The 19,034-nt window shown below is 33.9% G+C and overlaps 3 protein-coding genes across 3 annotated transcripts; 2 read left to right on the top strand and 1 right to left on the bottom strand.

The window, feature by feature from the left end:
* Nucleotides 1-5,113: 5,113 nt before the first annotated feature.
* LOC104230501 (glucan endo-1,3-beta-glucosidase 6-like) lies at nt 5,114-8,149 on the top strand. Its single transcript, XM_009783326.2, has 2 exons — nt 5,114-6,023; nt 6,881-8,149. The coding sequence occupies exons 1-2, from the start codon at nt 5,674-5,676 to the stop codon at nt 7,983-7,985; spliced, it is 1,455 nt and encodes a 484-aa protein (XP_009781628.1). The 5' UTR covers nt 5,114-5,673; the 3' UTR covers nt 7,986-8,149.
* A 3,155-nt stretch (nt 8,150-11,304) lies between these two features.
* LOC104230502 (pentatricopeptide repeat-containing protein At4g31070, mitochondrial) lies at nt 11,305-13,131 on the top strand. Its single transcript, XM_009783327.2, has one exon. It carries the CDS (start codon nt 11,305-11,307, stop codon nt 13,129-13,131), a length of 1,827 nt encoding a protein of 608 aa, XP_009781629.1.
* Nucleotides 13,132-15,647: 2,516 nt separating this feature from the next.
* LOC104230503 (uncharacterized) lies at nt 15,648-18,420 on the bottom strand. Its single transcript, XM_009783329.2, has 3 exons — nt 18,204-18,420; nt 17,921-18,094; nt 15,648-15,889 (listed from the first exon to the last, which is right to left on the bottom strand). Exons 1-2 carry the CDS (start codon nt 18,363-18,365, stop codon nt 17,948-17,950), a joined length of 309 nt encoding a protein of 102 aa, XP_009781631.1. The 5' UTR covers nt 18,366-18,420; the 3' UTR covers nt 15,648-15,889; nt 17,921-17,947.
* Nucleotides 18,421-19,034: the final 614 nt, after the last annotated feature.

The raw sequence follows: 19,034 nt of genomic DNA, 5'->3' as shown, positions 1-19,034 counted from the left end.
GCTCCCCGACCTAGAAAAGATAAGCAAGTTGAAAGTAGTCGCCAACCTAGACGTCCTCCTCCTTCCGTAATTCTTGATAGTGATCACCCTTGTTTTCAATTTACCGATAGTGAATTTTATCATAATGTTGCACCAGGTGATAGATTAGATGATGAAATTATGAATGCTCTTTATCCTAATGAAACCATCTTAGAAAATAATGAGGAAAATGAGGATGATGATGAAACTCAAGCACCGGATTTAGATGATACACCTACTAGTCCTCTTAATAACCCAACTGATGCACCGGCCGACCCACCTGTAGAAACTCCTACTTTTAATAGAGAACCTGCTAAACGCCTAGAAACATCATTAGTTTGGAATTTTTTTACTCAAGTAAGAGAACAAAATAAGGCTAAGTGTAAAACTTGTGGGAAATTAATGTCGCATAAATATACTGGAGACCTTAGCGGCACGGGTAGTTTGACTAGGTACATAAAAACATACCCTAGAGATAAGGCTAGATTTTTACAAATGAAAGCGCAGCTAAAGGGGACAAGTGTAGATTCTGCGGTTAACCCTAGTACAGGTTCAAATCTAGTTCAACCAAGAATTAACACTGTCACCGGAGGTATTTTATATTACGATCCAAATAGAGATCGTGAAGAATTAGCAAAGATGATTACTAAACATTTTCCGGTTCTTGCAAGGATGGCTCGGGATATTTTATCAATTCAAGCTTCAACTGTTGCATCAGAGAGCGCTTTCAGTCAAGCAAGACTGCAAATAGGTGATCATAGAGCGTCTATGAGGGATAGCTTGGAAAAATCAGTATTGTTTAGAGATTGGATCCGCTCGGAAAGAAGAAACTTTGGAATTGCAGAAGCACAACCGGCGATAGATGAAGCTTATGAAGAAATGATAGCGGAACTTGCGGAGGATTCGGCTTCGCCCGGAAGTGGTGATGAACAAGCTTCTTTTCCACCACCACCAACGCAACCTCCTCCGAACCTTGAAGGATTTATGAGATTTGTTAGAGATAATACATAGACTAATATGTAACTTGTATTTTGGCACATCTTCCTTAGTTTTTTTCCTTCTAATGGTGGTATTAGTACCTTGTTGTGCTCATTCCATTGGGGGAAGGATGACTAAGAAAGATATGCCATTTTTGGTAATAAAATTTATTGCTTCTACCCTTGAATATCTTTTCGCAATATTTCTTTGTCTTTACTTAGAATTATTTATAAGCTACAATATATACATAAACATACAATATATACTACAAGAAAATATATAAGAGAATATATATACATAACATACAATATATACTACAAGAAAATATATAAGTAATAAGTTATAATATATATACATAAGATACAATATATATACTACAAGACAATATATAAGCTACAATATATACATAACATACAATATATACTACAAGAAAATATATAAGAGAATATATATACATAAGATACAATATATATACTACAAGAAAATATATAAGAGAATATATATACATAAGATACAATATATACTACAAAAAAATATATAAGAGAATATATATACATAACATACAATATATACCACAAGAAAATATATAAGTAATAAGTTATAATATATATACATAAGATACAATATATATACTACAAGAAAATATATAAGAGAATATATATATACATAAGATACAATATATACTACAAAAAAATATATAAGAGAATATATATACATAACATACAATATATACTACAAGAAAATATATAAGTAATAAGTTATAATATATATACATAAGATACAATATATATACTACAAGACAATATATAAGCTACAATATATACATAACATACAATATATACTACAAGAAAATATATAAGAGAATATATATACATAAGATACAATATATATACTACAAGAAAATATATAAGAGAATATATATACATAAGATACAATATATACTACAAAAAAATATATAAGAGAATATATATACATAACATACAATATATACCACAAGAAAATATATAAGTAATAAGTTATAATATATATACATAAGATACAATATATATACTACAAGAAAATATATAAGAGAATATATATATACATAAGATACAATATATACTACAAAAAAATATATAAGAGAATATATATACATAACATACAATATATACTACAAGAAAATATATAAGTAATAAGTTATAATATATATACATAAGATACAATATATATACTACAAAAAAATATATAAGAGAATATATATACATAACATACAATATATACTACAAGAAAATATATAAGAGAATATATATACATAAGATACAATATATATACTACAAGATAATCTTGAAGGATTTATGAGATTTGTTAGAGATAATACATAGAATAATATGTAACTTGTATTTTGGCACATCTTCCTTAGTTTTTTTTCCTTCTAATGGTGGTATTAGTACCTTGTTGTGCTCATTCCATTGGGGGAAGGATGACTAAGAAAGATATGCCATTTTTGGTAATAAAATTTATTGCTTCTACCCTTGAATATCTTTTCGCAATATTTCTTTGTCTTTACTTAGAATTATTTATAAGCTACAATATATACATAACATACAATATATACTACAAGAAAATATATAAGAGAATATATATACATAAGATACAATATATATACTACAAGAAAATATATAAGAGAATATATATACATAAGATACAATATATACTACAAGAAAATATATAAGTAATAAGTTATAATATATATACATAAGATACAATATATATACTACAAGAAAATATATAAGAGAATATATATACATAAGATACAATATATATCTTATAAAAATATATAAGAGAATATATATACATAAGATACAATATATATACTACAAGAAAATATATAAGAGAATATATATACATAAGATACAATATATACTACAAAAAAATATATAAGAGAATATATATACATAACATACAATATATACTACAAGAAAATATATAAGTAATAAGTTATAATATATATACATAAGATACAATATATATACTACAAGACAATATATTATGCATGACAATTTAGTGTTTTACTATTGTTTTGTTATTTTTCTTTTTCGTCAAGCACTTTAATAATTAGATCTACATATATACTACATATATATTTTTAATATAGCCATGATACTACAAGAAATTGCCTTAAAAGAAGAAGAAAAAAACCTGCTAGGCCCGCGAAGCCCACGAGCCCGGCCCGTTAAGCCCAGGACCATGTGGGCTTAGGCCCATCACGAACCGGTTCCACTTGTTGAGCCCACGAAGCCCGGAACCGCCAGAGCCCAGGCCCACGAAGCCCGGCCCGTTTGGCCCACGAAGGCCCGGTCCCGGCCCAGAATACAGCCCTATTTGTAGATAGCTCCATCTACGAACATAGATTAACCCATCTAATTGAAATCAGAGACCAACTAAAAAAGCAAATTAGCTAAAAACATGAAGTATTTAAAAAAGAAAAAAGAGATATGGAGTAGGAGTACATTGGAAGAAAAACGGTTTAAATACTCTATTCATACCTTTATTGAATAGTAATAAAAAGGAATATGGAAGAAAAATCAATTTAGGTGGATTCACAATTAAATTAGAAAAAAATGTAAACTGAAAGAAAAACCAGTTACAGTTAGAAAAGATATTGCAAACTCAATGAAAACCAACCAACCATTTACTTATGATATTAAATTCCAAATAGGGAAAAAAGACATGTTGGAAAACTAATTCAAAGTTGCAGTAGGAAATCTTAGTTATTTAGGATTTGGTTTATTTAATTTATGTCTAAATATAATTTTAGAATAAATCTAGAAATTGGCTTTCCTGTTTCTAGGAATTGGTTTATAATAAAATATTTTTTCTTCATATTTGTATCAGAGCTTCTACGATTTTGGGAGAGAATCAAGTAGCTTCCGCTGCCGGCGGGTGGCGCTAGCCAATGAGTGCCGCCCGTCTGTCCAAAAAAATATGTTGGCAAAATCATAGATAGTTATCGACAAAATCAGATTATTCGATGAAAAGTTTCATGACAGATTCAAGAAAAAAATAAGTTTAAACATGTGCAACAAATATGACACAAGATTAAGAAACTCTTCTCTAAAAATTGGAGAGGTTTAAAAAAAAGTTGGAAGTTGATTATGTATTTCAACAAAATTGAGTGTTGGTGACAAAGTGCATCCAACGGTTGGTGACAAAGTGTATCAACGTGAGTTGGAGACAGGAGTTTCAACAAAATTAGGCGTTGGTGACAAAGTGCATCAATGGTTGTTGGAGACAGGTACTTCAACAAAAAAAATTGAGTGTTGGTGACAAAGTGCATCAATGGTTGGTGCAAAGTGCATCAACGTGAGTTGGAGACAGGTGCTTCAACAAAAATTGAGTGTTGGTGACAAAGTGCATCAACATGAGTTGAAGAGAGGTGTTTCAACAAATCGAGGGATGAAGACATGCGCTTCATCAAAATTGAGAGTCGGAGAGAAGTGCCCCAACATAACTGCACAACGAATAAGTCAGACGTATACAACTTTGAATTACGGGAGAATGTTGGAAAACTAATTCCAAGTTGTAGTAGGAAACCGTAGTTATTTAGTATTTGGTTTATTTAATTCATATCTAAATATGATTTTAGAATAAAATTAGTAATTGACCTTTATGTTTCTAGTAAAAATATGTTGCATGTCGAGAAAATAAAAAATTGTAGAGATCAATCAGAGATTTATGATAAAATATTTTCCTTCAAGACATAACCATTAATGACTCACCGTTAATTAAACGGAGAAATGAAGAGCATTAAGCAGTAAATTAAAAGTAACACCGTTGTGTCAACGTCAGACACCTCAGACTCAGAAGTAGGGGCTTTGCTTACTATATTTCAGAAAATGCCAGCAGCTTTGGGTCGAAAACGTCATGAATGCACTTCTCTTTATTTCCTTTTCTGTATTTGTGATTGTTTTTTTCTGCTTATTCACATTTTGCTTTTAACAAGATTTATTTTACTCAAGTTGCCAAAAAAAATTGTACATTTAACTTGCCAAAGAAAAATAAAAAAAAGAATTGCACGGACGCACACTCTCTTTAGACTTGATAAGATAGAAAGATTCAGCTAAAGGAAAGAAGAGAAGATAGTGATTCTTAGCTATTGACTAGGATAGAAGAATCTAGATCCTTAAACTCTTCATTATGTCTGTGATGACTCACTTTGTCCACTTCTGTTTCTTCTAGATAAGTCTCTTTCTCTTCTTAGTTACCCTTTCTCATAATAAAAAGAAAAACTTTTTTGTGTTTAGCTTGAAATTTCTAGTACATTATTGGTCAGTTGCTCTTTCTGCTTTCTCAGTTCCGACTCCTTTCTCCCTTTCCTTCCCTCTATAATTTCAAAATAATCACTTCACTTTTCTGTTTGGAAGTGGAATAATAGGCTAGCTAAATATAGTCTGTGAATTTTATGTATTTCTGTGTTAAAAATCTTGCCTTTTTCCTTATCTGTATCTGAATTTTTGTATAATATCTAGCTCTATTTTGCTATAGTTCCATTCTGGACTCTTTCTTGTTATTGATTTAGTTTCTGCTGACTCTCAATCTTGTAGCTTGAGCTCACTTGGTTATAGAAAAGAACTTTCTTTAGCTCTTGAATTTGTTTTGTTTTTGGGGTGGTGTTATCTAGCAGAGGTTATTGGCAAAATGCGATCTTTTGCTTTTTCTAAGTCATTTGGGGTATTATGTCTTGTAACCTTGTCAATGGTTTCCATATTGCATTTAGTTTGTGGGATAGGTGCCAATTGGGGCACTCAATCAACACACAATTTGCCTCCTGAGATACTAGTCAAAATGCTAAAAGACAATGGGTTCCAAAAGGTTAAGCTTTTTGATGCTGATTATGATACACTTAAGGCTTTGGGCAATTCTGACATTGAAGTTATGGTTGGTATTCCTAATGACATGCTAACAACCTTGGGTAGCTTGAAAGCTGCTGAGAAATGGGTTTCCAAGAATGTTTCTATCCATCTTTCTGACAACAATGTGAACATCAGGTAAACCTCTCTCACCTATATTTGCCAGCATTATGTATATTTCACATTTCTGTATGAAAAAGTTCTCATAGACAATGAGCTTGGCTACATACTAGTTGGGGCATAGGCGGAGCCATGATTTGAAGTTTATGGATTTTTAATTTGTAATTAAATTCATAACTCGTCTTAGTTAAAGGGTTCACAATTAAATATTTATATATGTTTAATTGATTTCCTTACACAAATACAGGGTATAAGCAAAAGCTACTGAGTTCGCCCGAAATACTAGCTCTGTCCCTGAGTTGGGGGCGTCGTATTTCAGCGTATTGGCGAGTGACTAAGCATTACGGACCTACCTTTTTAATGCATAGGCCAAACTCTAAATTCTCATAAACTAGGTTGATAATTGATTGAGCTTAACAAGGTTGCTATAGTTTGTGGGTTTGAGAATTGAAACTATCGCATTCTATCTGACTATGTTGCTTGGATACGTGTTTGGGCACCCGACATGGGTGTGGATCAAAGAAGTCGGATTTGTCATCTATGTAAAGTTGTGAGCAAATTCTGTTTGTAAATTCAAGTATAAGAAACTCCTGGAGGACGACGAGGTTATGTGTCATGTGCATTAAGCTTTACTAGAGAGTGAATGCCAATCAACTATGGTTGCCGGGGTTCAAGAGACAGTATTCCACTGAACTCATAGTAACAAGATTGGTTATATCCTGTTCTTTTTTTCTTCTCTGCTTCTTGTTCTGTTTTGTTCTGTGTATTGTATGCAAGACCATGACCTCTACTTGAATTAAATCACCTTGACTTAGTATAAGTTGTATTATAAGCGTAGACCTCAATGTGTACATACACTGCTTTTGACTTTGTAGGTATGTTGCAGTTGGAAATGAGCCTTTCTTAGAAACATATAATGGAAGTTACCTAAGAACAACTTTTCCTGCTCTACAAAATATCCAAACTGCACTCGTAAAGGCTGGCCATGGTAATCAAGTGAAGGTCACCGTCCCCCTCAATGCCGATGTTTATGAGAGTGCCAGTAGCTTGCCATCCGGTGGTGATTTTAGAGCTGAGATCCATGACTTTGTGATCCAAATAGTCAAGTTCTTAAGCGATAATGGTTGCCCTTTTACAATCAATATCTACCCATTCATAAGCCTCTATATAGATTCCAACTTTCCAGTTGAATATGCGTTCTTTGATGGAAATGCAACACCTCTAAACGATGGCGGGACAATCTACACCAACATGTTTGATGCAAATCATGACACTCTTGTGTGGGCTTTAAAGAAGAATGGGTTCGGGAACTTACCTATTATAGTCGGAGAAATTGGTTGGCCCACAGATGGGGACCGCAATGCTAACCTACAACTAGCGCAGCGTTTCAACCAAGGGTTCATGGCTCATATATCAGAAGGAAAAGGCACCCCTATGAGGCCTGGGCCTGTTGATGCCTATCTGTTTAGTTTAATTGACGAGGATGCAAAAAGTATCCAACCTGGGAATTTCGAACGTCACTGGGGAATATTCGCCTATGATGGGCGACCAAAATACTTACTTAACCTTGGCACTACAAATTCAGGATCTTTAGTTCCAGCTAGTAATGTGAAGTATTTGGAAAGAAAATGGTGTGTGCTCAAGCCTGACGCTAAGCTTGATGACCCCCAGATTGCGCCTAGTGTGAGTTATGCTTGCGCGCGTGCTGATTGCACAAGCCTTGGTTATGGGACATCATGTGGAGGCCTGGATGCGCGAGGAAATGTTTCATATGCATTCAACAGCTACTATCAGATAAACGATCAGCTCGACGATGCCTGCAAGTTCTCAGGGCTTGGGACAATCACAAAGTCGGATCCATCTACGCCAAGTTGTAAGTTTGGGATCACGATCGAACCATACTATGGAGGTGCAGAACCAAAACTTGCCTATACACGGATTTTATTGTCTCTGATTCTCTTGCTATGGACAATTTTGTGACGTTTCACACCTATTTTTTCTAGCTATCTAATTTGTTATAGAAATAGTTGTTACCCTTCAATGTACCATACGTTAGTGATTTGTCTTCTTTAGAAGCTCTTTGCATTAGGAACATAATGTTTCCTTGTTTAGAAGCTCATTTCATATTGGATTTAACTTATATACACTGATCGCGTAAAAAAAATATTTATATTATTAGTATATTTTATAATGTTAAAATCTCTACACGAATCACGTCATTTCTCGCTGAAAGACATGTCTTCCCTTCACAATCTTGCTTTTGTTAAATGCTTTCGAAGTTTGTATTATCCGTTAAGGCCATCTCCAACCTTACCCCATTTTTCTATAATGGGGGCAATTTTTAGGGTAATGAAGCTCCAACCTTTCCCCATTTTTGCCCCCAAAATGGGGGATGAATAGTGTACCCTAGGGCTGTTCATTCGAATCGGATATCCGAAATCCGAACCGATCCATTCAATTTTGAATTTCGGATTTCGGATTGGATCGGATTTCGGATTATGTTTATTAAAATTTTGGATTTCGGATCGGATTTCGGATTGGTATATTTTAATCCAATCCAATCCGAAATCCGAAATTATTAGGACATGTATAAATACTACACTTTAATTTACATCAACCTCCAAGTTATTACCTTTACAATTGCTAGATTTAGCTATATTGACACCATAGTACTCTCATAATTGCATAAACATGAATTTTTCTTAATGTATTGCCTCTTTTACAAAGAAAATATACATATTAGTTTAACTTTGAGGCATAATAATACGATCCGATATCCGATCCGATCCAAACTTTAAAATCCGATCTGATCCGATATAATTCGGATCGGATTCGGATTGCATTTTCTAGAATTCGAAATTCGAAATTCGAATCCGAAATATGCTAAATCCGATCCGATCCGATCCGTGCACAGCCCTAGTGTACCCCCATATTGTTCATACAGATTTTATTATTATTTTATTATTTAACTCTTTTAATTTATCTTTTTATATATACTTAATTATGTTTATGTAGTATCTTTATAATATTAATTTTACATTTTAACTTTGGCGTATAATTATGATAAATTAATTTTCGTGCATTTATTATTTTTATGTAAAATTGTAAGTTAATTTTATTATAAGTTATAATTGTACAAAAAATATATAATCATCTAAAAAAATGAATGGTGCAAATGAATATTGATGTAGTAATTCGAATGAATTTTATCGTTATGTAATATGTATTTAATTAATCTTGTATTGCAATGATTTCACTTTTATTTGAATTATTAGTTAATCTATAATAATTGCTTACAAATTATATTATTAAAATTTTATGGAATTGTTTTAATGGAAATTACAAATTAATGAAAATAAAAGATGGAATTTGTTTAATGGAAAGTAAAAAATAAAATTGAAATGAAAGATAATAATATAATAAGATAGAGAAGAATATAAAAAAGAATATTCTCTTTTGAGGGAAAAAATAGGGGAATGGTTGGAGTTAAGTTGTTCTCAAAATGAGAAAATTCTCATTATGGAGACCAAAAATAAGGTAAAGGTTGAAGATGTCCTAATTCCTTAATGGATATGGACCAATATCAAATATATATGAGAATCTTTTTAGTGATGTGACAATTATTTTCCCTAATAAATCAAATAACCTAACATCGATTTATAAATCTCAAGCTTATCTTAACCTTAATAGGAGTAATTAAAATAATACATAAATCACTCCTTAATAACTTCAATATAGAAGATACAAAATTCAAGCAATTTTGTTGCGTTCAGCCGCCGTTAGGCCAAAATAAAAGGTTCTACACGAGCTCCCGTTCTGCAGCGTGGTGACATAATTGCTACGGGAGTGTAGATAGGGGTTAAATCTGCAGGGTTCATGCAAATACATAGGTCCCTTCCATTCTCTTTTGGATGAATGGGGCGGTTTAGAAGACGTTTCCGATATGTCTATACAACTTTTCCCAACCAAATATTGTCTTTTTAAAATTGAAAAAATTAAAGAAATTAAATTATAGAGCATGTTGGTTTGAAATCAGTTTTGATTGTCAGTTTGGTTCAGTTTTTCATTTTTTTTGAACACCCTTAGACTAAATTCTTATCTTCACCATCTGTACAGTACATATCCTGTCCGTTATTAACTACAATAAAATATGATACATAGGGGTGTTCATAACAACCCGAAAAATTGAACCAAATCGGAAATTGAGTTAAGCAGACCAAAAAAATTGATACTCTTTTGGTTTGGTTTGATTTTGGTTTTAAATAAAGAAATAACCGAAAAAACAGAACCAAACCGACTATAGAAGTAGCTATTTAAAATTTATTATTACACCTATATATATGTATATTTTTATATAAAGTTTTTAAAATTTTATGGTACATATTAATCGTTTGTACTTTTAATCTAGTTCTTTGTTAGTATGATAATCTAGTTCTTTGTCTTTACATTTTAGTTGTGGTTTTCTTTTGCTAAGTACGAGAATCTATTTCATGTTAAAAATAATTTATTTTTAATTGAGTCTTTAAATTATTCGTCACTATTTAATTCAATTATCATCAATATATTTTGGTAAGTGATAGATTTCTCAAAAATCAATTGGTTTAATAGTGTGATAATAAAAATAGTCGCCGAAATATCTTTATGAAAAAAGTCAATAAAAATTGAAAAACTGATAAAAATTAACATAAATCGAATTGATAAAATTGATTTGTTGGTTCTAATATTTAAAAAACTGACTTAGAGGGTGTTTGGCTAAACATATAAGCTGGTCAAACTGGCTTATAAGTATTTTTTGGCTTATCTACGCGTTTGGTAAAATTAAAAGTGCTTATAAGTTAAGTACTTATAAGCCAAAAATAAGTCAAAAGCCATAAGTCAGTCTCCCCTAACTTATCAAATTCCAGCTTATAAGCACTTTAGGTTTGACCAAAATATTTACTATTCTATCCCTAAAATACTTTTTTTTTAAAACAAAACTCTTCGTATACCCAATTCTCCATATGCTTATCATTAATTTCAGCACTTTTATCCAAACACGTAACTACTTATTTTTTAAATCAGTTTCAGCACTTAAAAGTGCTTTTCAGCACCTAATGCTTATCGGCTACTCTAAATCAGCAAAGCGAAACAGACTCAGTTGGTTTGATTTACTTTTAAGGGGGAAAACCAATTCAAACATGAACACCCCTAGTTGTTGATAAGTAGACAATTAAATCATGCTAAAGATGGTCTGAAACTTGCCCAGAGAAGCTGGACTGGAAATGGCCGAGAGAAGTAATCAGTTTGGACAAATAGTAAAATGGGAAAACTAATCGGACGGTCACTATCAACTTTAGCATCATCATCATCAGATATTCACAACACGATCAAACAGTTGGTTCTGAAGGGAAAATATGATCAAGCGCTTGAGCTTTACAGTGCAAAAGCTCACTGCTTTTCCAACTGCCATGCAAATATCAACTTCCTTCTTCCTTCAATCATCAAGGCTTGTGCTCATACGAAAGCCCATCAATTCTTCGGCTGTCAGCTTCACTGCTATGTCCTTAAAAATGGGTATTCTTCAGAATCCACAATATCCAATTCTCTTATATCAATGTATGCAAAATTCTCCGATACAAAAGCTGCATACCAACTGTTTGATACAATGCCGAATAGAGATACCATATCCTGGAATTCCATGATAAATTGCTATTATCAAAATGGGTATTTATTTCAGTCATTGGAGTTGTTTAAGGAGATGTATGTACAGGGTTTTGCGCCAAAGCCTGAGTTAATGGCTTGCATTTTATCTGCATGTGTTGAGACCAAGAATTTGAGACTAGGAAGAGCTATGCATGCTCTTACAATAGTTGATGAAAGAATAGAAAATTCAATTTTCTTTCTAACTGCATTGGTAGACTTCTATTGGAAATGTCGTGCGCCGGACTCGGCTTACCATGTTTTTCAGAGAATGGAAGTGAGAAACGAGGTATCATGGACTGCAATGCTATCTGGATACATAGCTGGGGAGTTGTACATCGAAGCACTTGAATTATTTCGCGAAATGCAGGTGGAAAATGTTAAACCAAATAGAGTTACATTGACTAGTATATTACCAGCTTGTGCTGAGTTGGGTGCAGAAAAGTATGGAAAAGAGATTCATGGTTATGCATTTCGCCATGGGTTCGACTCGGACTCTCATTTTTCATCTGCTATTGTACACATGTATTCTCAATGTGGGGAAGCATTGCGGGGTATAAAGAAGATATTCGATCGTTCAACTAAAAAAGATGTGGTATTGTGGACTGCTATCATAACGAGCTATTCTCGAAGTAAATCTAGTTGTCAAGAAGCTATAAAGCTTTTCAATGAGATGCAGCTGAGTGGAATTCGACTGAATGATGTTACTTTATTGGCAGTAATCTCTGCTTGTACTAATCTGTTATCAGTATGCCATGGGAGGGGACTGCATGGTTATGTTTTTAGAAGTGGTCTTAACTCACAGTTGTTCATTGGTAACTCCCTCATAAATATGTACTCAAAATGTGGTTTTCTTAAGGACTCTGCTCAAGTTTTCCAAGAGATGGCTATAAGAGATTCTGCATCATGGAGTGCGCTAATCAGTGCTTATGGGACTCATGGTTTTGGAGATAAAGCTGTGGAACTTTTTCATGAGATGAAAGAGAGTGGGATAAAGATTGATTCCATTGCATTACTTGCAGTTTTATCAGCTTGTAATCACAGTGGTCTTTTTGAGGAGGGAAAGAAGCTCTTTGATGAAGCGTCAGAGGATAAGAGCTTCTCAATGACTGTGGAGCTCTATGCTTGCTACATTGATCTCCTGGGAAGGGCAGGTAAGCTAGAAGATGCTAGTGAAGTCATTAGCAGAATGCCTATGAAACCTAGCAACAGAATTTGGAGTTCCCTGATTGCTTCTTGTAAATTACATGGAAAACTGGAAGTTGCAGAACATTTGGCTCACAGACTCACCAACTCTGAACCCGGAAATGCTGCTAATTTTGCTTTATTAAGCTTGGTATATGCTGAATCCGAAAACTGGCCTGGAGTGGAAGATGTAAGGCGAGAAATGAAAGAAAGAAAGCTGAGAAAAAGCTACGGGTTCAGCAGAATTGAGTTAGATGAATAGATATTGTAATCCTTCTGAGCGCTCAACAACTCTGAGCTGGATAGGTTGACTTTGTGCGGTGACATTCACTGCAAGGGAAGAATATTGAAAAATGGGTAAATTCTAGTAATAGGCCCATGGCACACATCTTCAGAATTGCAGCTACCCAAAGAGTAGAGGTAAGATTGACTGTTAGATTAGAAGGTTTATTGTTGGGTGCATTAGTTTCAGTTTCCAAAAACTAATCATGATTCAAGATTGATGCACATTAGATATGTCACATGCCTGCACTCCCATGAAAGGGGTTGAGTTTGTGCGAGCTCAATGAGAAAGTATGAGAAAAGGATGATCTGATGCTCTGCTTAACATTTTGATTTGTGAGTCTTGAACAACTCGAAAGACCAGGGGCACTAAGAAATAGAGTTTTTAATCAAAATTCTTCTTATGTTTGGGCAAGTCTTTGTCCTTATTATATAATCTTGATCGCACATAATCCTTTGAGTTTGTTAAAATTGAGCACATATTGTCCATTTAATGCACAAAAGGAAGCTGAAAATTTAACAGCACCGTCACATCATGCAATGCACTTGACTCTGAAGAAGAATCTGACAAGAAGAAGCCATTCTAGTATAGGTCAAATAGCTGTCCTTATGCCAAATCTGAAGTGAGCTTGTCAAAAAAACTGCAGATGCCTCCCTTCCACAAGGGAAGTGCAGGAACAGACAGATATGAGGGTCAGGTGACTAAAGAGGAATATAGATAATATAGCAAAAAAGTTCCAAGCCCAAGCCAAAATCAGGTCGGAGGAGACCTCCGCTACCACCTATGGTCATGAGGACCTGGATATAATAAGAAGCCGTGTTCCTTCATTATAATTGATTAATTACATTGTCTTAGTGAGCAACGATAAAGTTGTTTACGTGGACTTGTATGTTACTGGTTCAACCCATGGAAACAGCCACTAATGATTGCATTAGAATATGCTATCTACATCATTATCTTTTGGGGTGCGGCCATTCTGCAGGCTCTGCGTGAATGCGGGATGCCTTGTGACCGGACTACTCCTTTATATTGTCTAGTTCTAGCTTATTACTGGTTTGGTTCTCACCGTAGTAGGGGCGGGTATCAATCGGTTCGGTTCGGTTGTGAATGTTATCGGTTCGGCATATCGGTTATCGGTTTATAAATATGCTAAACCGATAACCGAATCGATAAGATATCGGGTATCGGTTAGTCGGTTATTGACCCTTATCGGTTCGGTAATCGGTTTACCCGATAAGAATAAAATTATCTAAAAATTTCATGTTTTTTAGTAGAAATCGTGATCATACTGTTAAGAGAATGGAACTGAATTTTTGTTCTTAAAAAAGAGGGATTAAATTTCATTTTTAGAAAAGAAACTTTCTTTGCATTTAAAAATCTCAATGAATGATCTCAAATTTCAAAGTTTTAAGTTAGTAGGAGTAAGGAATAAGACATTCAACAAGCTAATATTACTAACTATCTCACTGCGGGTGGGCATAATTCATAGAAAAAAAAATCCTAATCTTGTAAATACTAAAGAATCAGTGCAACAAAAGAAACAAATAGAAAAATTAAAAAAAATTAACAATTAATTGTTTAAAGTTTAAAACTAACAATCTTAACTGAAGAATTAAGATGAGAAATTCAGAAAAGTTTAAAACTTACTCTAAAAGCTAAGGTCTGAAGATGAAGAGTAATTGCCGAGAGAATTGAGAGAATGGAGCCATAAGGTGACTTTATATATTTAGTAGGTAAAATTATAATTTTATTAAAGCTTATTGAGCTATCGGTTAAACCGTTATTAAACTGGGCAAAGTGCAAACCGAGACCCGAATTGATAACCCAATAGTCAAATAACATTAAACCGTTGTGAAACTATTTACCCAATAACCCCGACATCGATAACCAATAGCATTTTATCGGTTCGGGCTATCGGTTATACCCGATATATGCCCAGCCCTACACCGTAGAATAAATACAGCTTATCACATCACCGTGTTGTAAATTCACTAGTTATGTGAAGTTTACTTCTTTATTTAACATATATAAAGCTCTTGCATTATTTACATGCCATAGCTATAATTGTCCGAGCTCGTTCTGGACTCGAGCGTTTGTTATATGCTGCATATTAAAGAACCGTTATTAATTGTAGTTAATTTGAAAGCTACACAAACTAAGGTCTATTCCTTTTCTTTGATGGGTAATGGAAGAAAATAAAACGAGTTAATCATTAATAATAACTGAAAAGCTTTTCTTAAAGCTATATGTTCCAACCAGAAAAATCACTTGAAAACTGACCTCTGGATTCCTTTCTTTTCTTTCCATGCAGGATGTAAGAGCTGTTGAAGTTTCTGTTTATGCATATGTTAAGCAGACCATATGTGCTCAAGTTCAGAGTAACATGCAAGCTAACCTCTGGCTTAATGTTTAATGCTTGTTTATGACATATTCTAACCAACTGAATTTTCTGAGCTCATAAAAAGTAGTAGAAAATTTAGGTGACAGAGTGCTCATAAAGAATATAAGCAGGCTGGTGACTTTATTCCAAACTCAAAAAAAGCTGCAATATCCCCCCAGAGAATTGCCACACAACAGATAACTGTGTATCCTTTCAGTACAGCAATACAATCAATACATCAATCAACATCCTGAATCCTCATGCAGAAGAACAACCAAAGATCCTCCTTCGCTAATGTGTGCGGCTCTTTGGATTGCATTCCAAAGTTGGAGCTGTCAAATTGAGTCGAGCTCTCACCTGATGAACAAGGCGATCACGTAAGTTTATAGAAGATGGCACATTTGCTCACATGTTAATAATATAGCACAACATAATTTCAAAAATACTTCTCAAATAACTCGATGACATTGCAATGTGGCTCATTTGTCAATAACAATAATTTCAAATATACTCAAACAACTCAGTCTTCTGGTCCTTTTCATCCTCCCCACCACCCCACCAACTTTCTGAGATAGGCAGTGTAGGACTTGGAGGGATAAAAGGAACAAAGAGAACTGTGTTGGGAAAGAGAAACACAAAAGGTGCAGTGCAGTAAAAAGGAAGTTATAAGAAATATGCTCGACTGCAGGGAAGAAATTATGCCTAGGCTTCATGATACACTAATATCCTTCACACATAATTCAAATTTGAAGATAATAGTTTTGGTATTAGCTGCAGCATCCAGAGGTTATATGTTGATAACAAAATCGTATAGGGAAAAAAACCCAGTTTGGACAACGAAATCTAGATGTTCAATTTATTGAATCTAAAGCAGATAGATTCTGAATTCAGCTTTGATTAGCAACAGTAGGATCAAGTAAAGTACAAATTACCTATCAGTTATGCAAACAAAACTGAAACAAAAAAATCTGGCAGAAATTGGTAGCATGATAAATTTGTCTTTAGTCATATCAATGGTATGCTTATCTCACACAACAAAAGCCAGATGGATGAACAGAGTTCACAAATGCTAACTAGAATGCTGCTTGCAACTCTGCTCCACATTTTGAATCTGAGAACTTGCATAATCCAATGTCATGTCATCACTTCACAGGCAGGTAAAGTGTGTACAGTTCTCATTATCTAGCTTGATTTCAGGGCATTAAGCTATTTGGAAAATGAAGCTTCCCTCATATGCTCAGGAAGTTCCCAATCTAAGGTACTTCACACAGAGGCGGAGCCAGGATTTAATGCGTATGGGTTCCATTAATAATTTGTACATATTCAATGAATTACTTAAGACTAGAGGCGGACCTACATGGTGGCTTGAGGGGTCACGTGACCCCGTTAGCCTCGGCATAAATCCTGTATATACATATTATATATATTTGTACATATATATGGGACCCCTTAAATATTTTAAGTGTGCCCCCTAAAACAAAGAGGTGGATGGGAGAAGTGGTTACTTTGGGCCCTTTAATTCCCAAATATGATGAGGACGTTGGTTCGAAACTCCCCTTTAGCTTTTTTCTCCTCTTTTTATTTTTATTCTTTGAGTAAAATGTAATTTATATTTAATAGCAAATTGCTTTATCTTTTACTTTTATCTTCTTCTTTTTTAAATTCAATTATAATTTAGTACTAATATATAATAGTCAACTTTATTAATATTTTAGTTCTTTGAATACAATATAATTTATATTTAATAACAAATTGCTTTTTTTTTTTTACTTTTATCTTCTTCTTTTTTATTTCATTTATAGTTTAGTACTAATACACAATAGTCAACTTAATTAATTTTATTCTTTCTCTTCTCATAGTACCCATTTTGGGGAGAAATCTCTCTCTATATATATATGCTAATCACCAGCGATAATTTAGCATACAGTGGTGTGCCCCCGTCTTGCTCAAATCCTGGGTCCGCCTCTGCTTAAGACAAACATATGGTTATATATATATATATATCGCTGGTGATTAGCATACAGTGGTGTGCCCCGTCTTGCTCAAATCCTGTGTCCGCCTCTGCTTAAGACAAACATATGGTTTGGACCAAAGCTACCGGGTACGGTCGAACCCGTAGCTTCTACTCTCCCTCCGCCCCTGACTTCATAATGTATTTAGTCTGGTCCTACGTTGCATCAACTCTTTATTTGATTTGACGACAAATCTAAAGGTGTATGACATGTGTTATATGAGTATAGATATTTCGTGTTCAAAATACACTTGGTAAAAATGAATAAATGATAATCAGAAGCACAAAAAGAAATACTTAATGCTTGAACCACCATGAATATCTCAAATTTGTAAACATAGAAAACTTTAGAAGATAAGCAAAAGATCTGCAAATACCTAAAATTTGTGCCCAAACTTTCTGCTCTAATTAGCATTGGCAGACACTCCCGTCTTACTGTCAGTCTCAGAGCTGGATTTTGGTGGAGGTACATAAATTCTAGCTCTTTTCAAAATTTCAGAAACAACCCAGTGCTTACGCTTGCTCAATGGTCTTGAATGATCTAACTTTACCTGAGTTTACAAATTTCATTAAATAACTCAACATCTTATTCAAAGTTAAGAACAAATCAAGCTAGAAACTTTCCTGAGAGAAATAAACAAAAAATGTATAATTACATACGCGGTCGCCGATGTTGCATTCGTCGTTCTGGTCATGAGCCATGAATTTAGAGGTGCGCTTCACATAGCGATTGTAAAGCTTGTTGTGGAAGAGTCTATCTACAGCCACCACTACTGATTTCTGCATCTTGTTTGACACTACTGTTCCCACCACCGGCTTCATCTTTCCTCCGCCGCCTTAAACCCTACCAACTACGGTGCACAACCGGAACTAATCGTCGAACTTGCCTTTTGGTTTTCTTTAATGGGAGTGAAAAACCATTTTTGCTTCATTAACCCCGCAACTTAAATATAAATGTTAAAGTAGTCCCAAGTTTTTTGAAAATTAATGGGGGGATACACACATTTTTCTTCTTCGCATAATTAAGTATCTAATTTTTACGAGTCCGGAACCAAAATGTGGTTCTTTTGGACTCAAAGAACAAAAATATATGGAAAACAAATAGTGACCAAAATATATATAGCATTTTTTTGAAAGACGCTATACTTTAACAGTTGTTTGACCAGTTAAGTATAGCGCCTTTTAAAAAGACGCTATATTTAAATTAATTTAAGCGAGAAACTATAGCATCTTTTGTTAAGACGTTATATATATAGTGTCTTAACAAAAGACGTTATACATATAAATATATTGTCTCCTTCCCTTCCTCCAAACAGAATCGTCCCCCCTCCCCCACCCAATTTTTAAACCAAAAAAGCTTGAGTGGAGCCCACCCGTCCCACAAAAAGTAAAGATTCTCGGTCCCACGTACTAGCTAAGGCGTTATCTAGGACGCTGTTGTTTGTTTCGGTGCCAAATCACAAAATCTTCGACTTTCTAAAAATCTTAAAT

The sequence above is a fragment of the Nicotiana sylvestris genome, chromosome 7 (genome assembly GCF_000393655.2).
Source record: "Nicotiana sylvestris chromosome 7, ASM39365v2, whole genome shotgun sequence".
In the NCBI taxonomy this organism is placed as follows: domain Eukaryota; kingdom Viridiplantae; phylum Streptophyta; class Magnoliopsida; order Solanales; family Solanaceae; genus Nicotiana; species Nicotiana sylvestris.
Note: the sequence above shows the minus strand (reverse complement) of the source record. Positions and strands in the feature narration are given on the sequence as shown.